At 38.7% G+C, this 8,909-nt stretch overlaps 1 protein-coding gene across 1 annotated transcript; it reads right to left on the bottom strand.

Annotated features, from left to right (window-relative positions):
* Positions 1-279: 279 nt before the first annotated feature.
* Positions 280-2,315, bottom strand: LOC142520856 (clathrin coat assembly protein AP180-like). Its single transcript, XM_075624007.1, has one exon. The coding sequence runs from the start codon at positions 2,177-2,179 to the stop codon at positions 356-358; it is 1,824 nt and encodes a 607-aa protein (XP_075480122.1). The 5' UTR covers positions 2,180-2,315; the 3' UTR covers positions 280-355.
* Positions 2,316-8,909: the final 6,594 nt, after the last annotated feature.

An 8,909-nucleotide genomic window follows, 5' to 3' on the forward strand; every position in this document is an offset into this window, starting at 1 on the left:
ATGTTAACATTTTTGTTACTCTTAATTAATGCATGATCTTGGATGGATAAACTATTTTTTTTAGTTTGTTTCAATTCATATTTTTTGTTCTATATATGTTACGCTTATTATAATCGGCTAATAACACAAGTTTTAGGTATTAAATTTTTAAAATTTATACTCTATCTATTTGGTGTCTACGTATACGCACGTACTTACTTTGTCCTAGTTTGTAAAATGATTGATCGTAGCAGTAAGCATAGAATAATATGAGGCAATAATGTGGTAAAAAAATGGCAAAACCATGATCTTGTTCATGTCAAATAAATAATCAAATCAAGGAGGAAGAAAATAAAGGGTAAATAAATTTCACAATTTAAACCATATGTTTAGCTATAATCTTGTTCTGATTTTGCAACCACAACTGTTGTTCGTGCTGTAGATTATGCTGATTCGTCGAAGTACTGAACGCATGTTCGCCTGAAAATGCATTGAAGGGATCGTTCTCGTTGTGTGAAAATGATGATTCTTGATTCGAATTCTGTGCAGAAAAAGTTGGAGTTTCTTGAAATTTAGGAGCTACTGTTGTAGATAGCTGCACACTTGATGGTTCAAGATCCTGTAGAAATGGATTGTAGTGATTGTTCTTCGATGGGGCCGTGTCGAATAATACAAGCTCTGAACCGTTTTTCGAAATATCTGCATCTGTTTTTTGTACTATGAAGGCATCCAACTTGTCACCATTTGAGGTTTTTGATGAACACGCTGATGTTGATGACATAGTTTCAGCGAGCACGAGCTCCCAATTTTTTGAAATCGAATAATCCAAAGATATTGGCTGATTTTGCTCTTGCTGATTAAGATCTTGCTCCTTTTCGTCCTGCTCGGACCAGTCGCTCAACGAAACTAAATCAGCCATTGAATTTGAGACAGGCAAAGATCGTGTCGAACAGGAGTCACTTATCCTAAACGCGTCGTCCCTCTGTGAAGGTTTGTCGAATTGATCTGAGTAAGCCTCTAGATCAATGGAAATAGCAGGGCTTATCCCACTCTCGGTAGCGCTTATGAGGTCTTCTAGTGAGGTACATTGTGAACCGAATTCAGAACTTCTCTTGGAGAATCCACTTGTTGCCACCGAGAATTCTGACTGCCCTCCGTAGCTGTCGTGTCGTGCTGATCTCGAAGCAATACTAGGAGTTGACGGAGCCGGGAGAAGCAGAAGCTTGTTTGCGGGCTTCGCATTACATGAAAAAGAAGACTGGTCTTTCAAGAATTCTTGCAGTGTCTCGATAAGTTCCTCGGATATCGTCTGCACGCTCGGATACTCCGAGGTCCTCCCTACGCCTATGCTTTTGCACAAGTCATAGAAAGAACTTAGTTCTTGGTATTGCTTCGAAGCCTTGATACATGCCTGAAAGGCAGACACACAATTCTGATGTTGTAAATGGAAAAAACTATCCAAAAGAAGGGACAGCCCATCAGAAATGTCTTTGTACAGCTCGAAACTTTCTTGCACCACAGCATACACAGAAATATGCACTAAGCGATTCGTTTTCGCAGCACCGGTAGGCCTAGTGCCAATAGCACGATCAAGCAAACGTTGCCAATACGAGATTTTATCGACCAACATCGCTGGTTTCATGTCATGGACCGGTTCGTTAGCTTTGCGACTTTGTCTCCTATGGTAGCTCCAACTTTCCAGCTCCTTGTTCTTATATCTTCGCTGAAGCTTCCCCGTGAGAAAGCACTCCAAACGCTCATCGAGGTACAGAGCAAACGTACGGACAAAGGCGGTGAAATCCCATGGACTCGAATTGGAATCATCCCGGAAGCCCGAAAGGTTGAGAATCTTGGCTCCTCTCTTCATTGCATGGAGGACTTCTCTAGGGAAATATGGATCAGCATCTTGGAATATCCGAAGAACGAGCATCAACGACTTTAACGCCACAACCCAATTACGGGTCCGGCCTATTCGCTTCCCGATGGCTCGAGCGCAGGCAGCCGCATGGACTTTGTTGGAGGACACTATCTGCAGGACTTCAGAAACATATTTGTCATCGATGGGGACATCATCATGTGTTGTGGCTTTGAGGACCGAAACTTCAAGATTCGAACAAGTATTGCTCGAGACGACCTTGGCAAGACTGATGCTGGTTTGATCTTTTACTGCACCAATTGCTTTCTTAAGCTTGCTTGGCATTTTTGGACATGGAAGATTGTTGAAAATGATGATTTTTCTTGAATGTCTGGGGAAGAAGGAGAATGGAGATCCTTGCAGGGAGATTGGTTTGTGAATGGCAAACAATGAGATCTCCTTGAGTCTCTCCTAGCCTCACAAGTTTTCAGCACCTTAATTTCCCTTTTAATTTTTACACTTGATAGCATTAACTGGTATATATATATATATATATAACTTAGGAATTTAAGGAAGTATTTGCAACATATTTGATTTTAGATTACAAAGAAATTAGGGGAAAAAAATGAGTAGTGCTTGAAAACAAAGATTGAAACCGATAAAATCAGAAGTGGATATTTTCTGATAAATAAGTGATTATGACACTTGTATTTACCGGAATCACTTTTGTGGAATCATAATCTGTGTTCCACTTGTATTTGAATTTCAATTAAATTGAGAATAAACTAACACATAATATGTGTTTAAAAAACACACAAAATCGATTTTTTTTTGAAAAAAATATATTTTTAGTAAATACAAACTCTCCTTAAATAGTATGAAGTCCAAATTAATATAATTAACGATGACCAGGGGCGGAGCCACCCTTTCGCTAGGGTGGGCTTCAGTCCCACCCAAATTTTACAATTTTTTTTGGTTTTGCAGTATTTTATTTTAGTTCTGTATTATTTTTGAGATTTTGTAGCTTTACTTTATTGATATAAATTTGAAGAATTTTTGAACTATGAGCAATTTTTTAAAATAGCCTTCTACAAATACCTATAATCAAATTCGAATTTTGCTCGTATTTCGCTCAAAAGGTTGAAGAACTTGATGTAAGTTGATTTTCAAATTAGCTTTAAGTTCCAAATATATTTTTTGACTATATTTACAATAACACACAAATATATTAAATTGAGCTAATATGATATTACAATTATGCAGTTACTACATATTTTCAGAATTGATATGATTGAGATATACAGATTTGAGATTATGATCTGTTATTGTTGAGATTATGAGTTATATGGATATCGTTTATGAGTTGTGGTATTATATCTGTGATGTTGAAATTGACGGGGATATCGAGATTGTACTGTTATGCCGTCGAAACATCAGTAGGTTGATATTGATCAGATTGAGTATTGAATTGAGGGGAATATTGATATTGTTCTTCTCGATATGTCATTTCAGATTGACAGAGACAGTCTTGAATTCAAAATTTCCAATTCTTCAGACCGAGACTACGAACGAAAGGTATAAGTCGATGTTAACCGGGAGATTAACTTGAGTCAGATTGGACTCTATTTTCCCTAAAACCACATACTTTATTTTATTGCAATTGTTTGACATTGATATGATTAATCTATTGATTTATAGAAAGTAGAGAATAGCCGATAGCTATTGAGCGAGAGTCATTGACAGAAGGGTCAGACAGTGATAGAGTGGTCATTGGCCCATTGCACATTGTCATAGAATAGCTTTGGCGGATATGCCAAGACACTGGATTATTGACTTATATCGATATTGCTTAGGGGCGGATCGACTCCTATCGCTGAGATTCGATATATGTGTTAATGTCCAGGAACCGGGATCCCTAGAGTAGAGATGAGTCGAATCGGAGATGACGAGTTAGAGAGTGTTATCTGTATTCACTAATGTGTCATAAATTATGATTCATGTTCTTAATACATGGTTATGCTTTTGTATATCATTTTAGGCATCGCATGTATACATTGCTTATACTGGGATTTTATTCTCACCGGAGTTATCCGGCTGTTGTCGTGTTTGTATGTGTGCATGGCAACAGGTGGGACAGGATCAGGGTCGAGGAGATGATGAGAGATTGTGATTAGAGTGGAGACTACAGACTTTGACGTTGCTGTAGATAGGATTCAACACTTGACATTTAGTTGTTGAACCTTAATTTGAGTTTGATGTTTGTTGTACAAGACTTGTACTTTTATACTTGTAACGCCCCGAAAATTTAAGAGTCCACGCAAACCACATGCATGCGAATTATTAAATTATCCTGTATTTTAATTAAATGTTTTAATTACATGAATTAATTATGTTGTGCATATTTACATGTTTAAAATATGTTTTTCTACATTGTTGTATAACATTGTATTTTTAGAAATAATCAAGTGACGATCGAGGAACGGGGACCGAGGGCTAAAAAACGTAAAATGTTTTTATTAAATAATTATTTTTAATTATTTAAAATATGATTGATGCTTTTTAGTATTTTTGAAAATGAGGGGTTTTGAGGCGAATTTATACGCTGGGACGTAAATTTTATCGGCGTTGGTTTTTCAACTAAAATTCGAGCTTTTTGGCAACCCGCCTAATAAATTCACAAATTTATTTAAACAAAACTTTGGTTAAATTTTATTTATGTCCTAATTAGGCTAATGGGCCTAATTTAATGGCTTATTAGGCCTAAAGCCTAGTTAGTAATCAAACTAGTATTTAAAGTGTTAATCACCCAAAAACCCTACACAATACCAAAGCAAATACACGGCCACACACTCCTCAATTTCAGAAAATATCCTCACCAACACACGGCATCCACCTCCACAATTTGAAGAGGAAAATTTCGGTAAAGCTCTAGGAGATTCAAGCCAAGGTCTTGCTCCGTTCTTCGTCATCGTCAACGGTTTTTCGTGCGTTAATTACGCAAAGGCACGCCATACATCTCATTTTCTCGTCTATCACATCATATTATTGTTTAAATTATATTTGAATGAAAAGCATGAGGTTTTTATGAATATTTTCGAAATATTGCATGTACATGAGGTAAACTTGTGAATTGTTGTTCCAAAAACATGAATATTATGTTGATTAGGGGCTGCCATGATTAGGATAGGTTGAGGGATGTTTTTACATGTTTTATTGAGTCCTTAATCACCCTAAAACGCTGCAAACAAGAGTAAAGGAAAGCTCGAACCGTAGAATAGAAAACCAGCAAGTAGGGACGTGAGTTCTGCAAAATAAAATTCATGGGACTCGATCACTGTGGGGACCCGGACGCTAATCAGTTCTTAATCGTCATCAGGATCAATTTACTAATCAAGTAATTAGGGTCATAAAATTTTTTTCTTTGTAATGCGGAATGTAGTGAAATCAAACTAATATACAACTCAGTATAAAATAAAGAACAAGTCCTGTACCGTCTACAAATCAGTACAACCAAGGTTCAACATCTAATTATCAAGTGCCAAAACCCTATATACATCAAAGTCCGAAGTCTCCACTCTATCACGATCTCTCCTCATCTCCTGGACCCTGATCCTGTCCCACTTGTTGTCATGTACACATACAAACAAGACAACAGCCGGATAATTCCGGTGAGAATATAATCCCAGTATAAATCAACGAAACATGCAATCATATAAACAAATATAAAGCATGTAACAGGTAACAGCAATATGTATCAAAATCTGAAACATAACTAATATCAAACAGTCGACAATACTCGTAGCTATACAATTTAGACTAGACTCAATCCTAGTCTAGGGATCCCGGTTTCCAGAAGTTGGCATTCCTATATCGACCAACAGTAATAGAAAAGACTCCAGTTCTATCCACGTCGATAAGGTATCGATCACCAGAAATAGAAAAAGGTCTGATTCTATCCACACCGATATGGTATCGATCACCGGTAATAGAAGGAACTCTAATTCTATCCACACCGATATAATATCGATCACCAGTAATAGAAGAAGCTCCAATTCTATCCACACCGATACGACATCGATCAACAGTAATAGAAGAAACCCAAATTCTATCCACATCGATAGCCAATCATCCGGTGACAGACTTTGGCACTATCGCCAATTCACTATCTTGTGACATCGTGCAATGTGCCCGTGGCGATCCCGCAACTATCAGGCACTTCTGTCACAAGATTACTCGTCTAATACCTGTTATCTATAAATCAAGAAAACAAGTACATCAATCAAATTAATGCAAATATCAATGCAATAAAATAAAGTATGTGATTTAGGGAAACTCAAGTCTAAACCGACTTAAGTCGATCTCCCGATACCACATTGACTTATACCTTTCGTTCGTAGTTTCGGTCTGGAATTCAAACTCTGTCAATCCCTCGATCTGGCAATGGCAATATCAATAATATCATATTAATATACCGCTCAAACCAATTCCAATCTGATCAATAATTCAAAATCAACGGTATAACCGCACAATCCCGATATCCCGGTCAATATAACATCACCAGATAATAATTCCCTCAACTAATAACCAATACCAATACAATCTGATATCATATCTCAGTCAATTAACTTCAGAAAATCATAACAATTCTATAATCAGTCCGTTTCTTAATCTGACTTCGATTCTATGATGTCTAAAATGTTAAGAACATCATATATGAATTCCATTCAATTCTGACAACATCATAATTTCAAATCATATCAAAATGTAGTAAAACTTACGTCCAGTTATAGCCTGCGTTGCTAGGAACTCGGTACCGAAGTCGGATTCCAAATCAGACGGACGGATTTTGCACAAAAGGCGTAAGGATTTTCTATAACTTCACAGAGACTTTTCTTGACTCTTTTCTCGGAAATAATGAAGGAGGAACGAATTGCATTGTATATATATATATATATACATCAACGTACATGCAGCAAGGCAAATGGCGCGCCCTTCACGCAACACGTCTCGCGCATATGAGCGACCTAAATCGGCGCATATGCGCGAGACCTTCTGGTCTTCGCACATTCTTCTCGGCAGCTCGCGCATATGCGCGCCCTTAATCGGCGCATATGCGCGAGAATATTATTCAGTTTTGCCAACTCTCGGGTTGTCTCGCGCATATGCGCGGATACACGTCGCGCATATGCGCGAGGCTCTCTGGACATGGTATGCACAGCTCGCGCATATGCGCGCACACCCACCGCGCATATGCGCGAGTCCCTCTGTCCATTTCGCGCATGTGCGCATCTCATGTCGCGCATGTGCGCGAGAGGTACTGTCCTCGCACATCATTCGTCTCACGCCGCCTCAAATCGTGTCCCGATTAATCCTTTCGTAATCACATAAAATTATAAATAAATCATCGTTAATTACAGTGATTAATTCTCGGGCATTACATTTCTCCCCATCCTAAGATATAATTTCGTCCCCGAAATCACAGGCAATCCATTATATCAATAAGAAGGTATGTAATAAAACTGAACAGAATTTACATCAGTGAAATAATGCTGGGAATTCTTGTCTCATATCTGATTCTGTCTCCCAAGTGGCTTCTTCAACGCCATGACGAGTCCATTGTACTTCCACCGACGGAATCATCTTCGTTCTGAGCTGTTTTTCCTTACGATCGATAATCCTGATCGGTTTCTCAACATAACTCAATGTCTCATCCAGCTCGGTCTCGTCGGGTTGAATAACATGTGAATCATCAGTGAGATACTTCCGCAGCATTGATACATGAAAGACATCATGTATTCCAGATAATGAAGGTGGCAATGCTAGTCGATAGGCACGATCTCCTATCTTTTCCAGAATCTCATAAGGACCGACGTATCGTGGAGACAACTTCCCTTTCTTCCCGAATCGGACAACACCCCTGAAAGGAGAGATCTTCAGGAACACTCGGTCTCCTGCTTCAAATACCAACGGTCGTCACCGAAGGTTGGCATATTTAGCTTGTCTGTCCTGGGCTGCCTTCATTTTCTTCTGAATCAATTTCACTTTCTCAGTCATATCTCTGATCATATCAGGTCCAGTCTCCGGAACTTCAGAGATATCATCCCAATAAAGAGGGGATCGACACTTCTTTCCGTACAATGCTTCAAAAGGAGCCATTTCAATACTCGTTTGATAGCTATTGTTGTACGAAAATTCACAAAGAGACAATGCATCTTGCCAGTTAGTGCTAAAGTCAAGCACTACAGCTCTCAGCATATCTTCCAATGTCTGAATCATTCGTTCTGACTGTCCGTCAGTCTGAGGATGATATGCGGTACTCAGATGTAACTTAGTACCAAGAGCTTGCTGCATACTCTGCCAGAAGTGCGAAGTAAACCGAGGATCACGGTCTGAAACAATCAACTTTGGCACTCCGTGCAGTCTAACCACTTCCTTGACGTAGATATCGGCCATCTGATCATATCGGTACGTCATCTTGTATGGAATGAAGCATGCGGATTTGGTCAGTCGATCAATCACGACCCAAATCGCATCAAAACCTCGGGAGGAACGTGGCAACTGTGTCACAAAATCCATGGAAATGTGATCCCATTTCCATTCAGGAATCGACAAACTTTGCAACAATCCTCCGGGTTTCTTCCTCTCAGCTTTCACCTGTTGGCAATTCAGACACTTGGCTACAAATTCAGTAACATCAAATTTCATTTGCTTCCACCAATACTGTGTCTTTAAATCATTATACATTTTCCTGCCACCAGGATGAATGCTAAAACGACTGTTGTGCGCTTCTGTCAGTATATGCTGTCTCAAATCTGAAACATTCGGCACAACAAGACGATTATTCACATACAAAATACCATTTTGAACCTGATATTCCGATCGATGTCCAGCTTTAACCATAGCAATCGACTTCTGTATATTCTGATCAACTTTATGAGCTGCTTTAATTTTCAAAATCAGCTCTGGTTCAGCTTGAATAGTATATAATCTTAGAGGCTGACAGTCTATTTCAAAGGCTAGTCCAGACAAACAGCAGTCTTCAATCAAATTCGAAAAACCCCTAGTCGATAAGGAT

The sequence above is a fragment of the Primulina tabacum genome, chromosome 12, assembly GCF_025594145.1.
Source record: "Primulina tabacum isolate GXHZ01 chromosome 12, ASM2559414v2, whole genome shotgun sequence".
NCBI classification, from domain to species: Eukaryota; Viridiplantae; Streptophyta; class Magnoliopsida; order Lamiales; family Gesneriaceae; genus Primulina; species Primulina tabacum.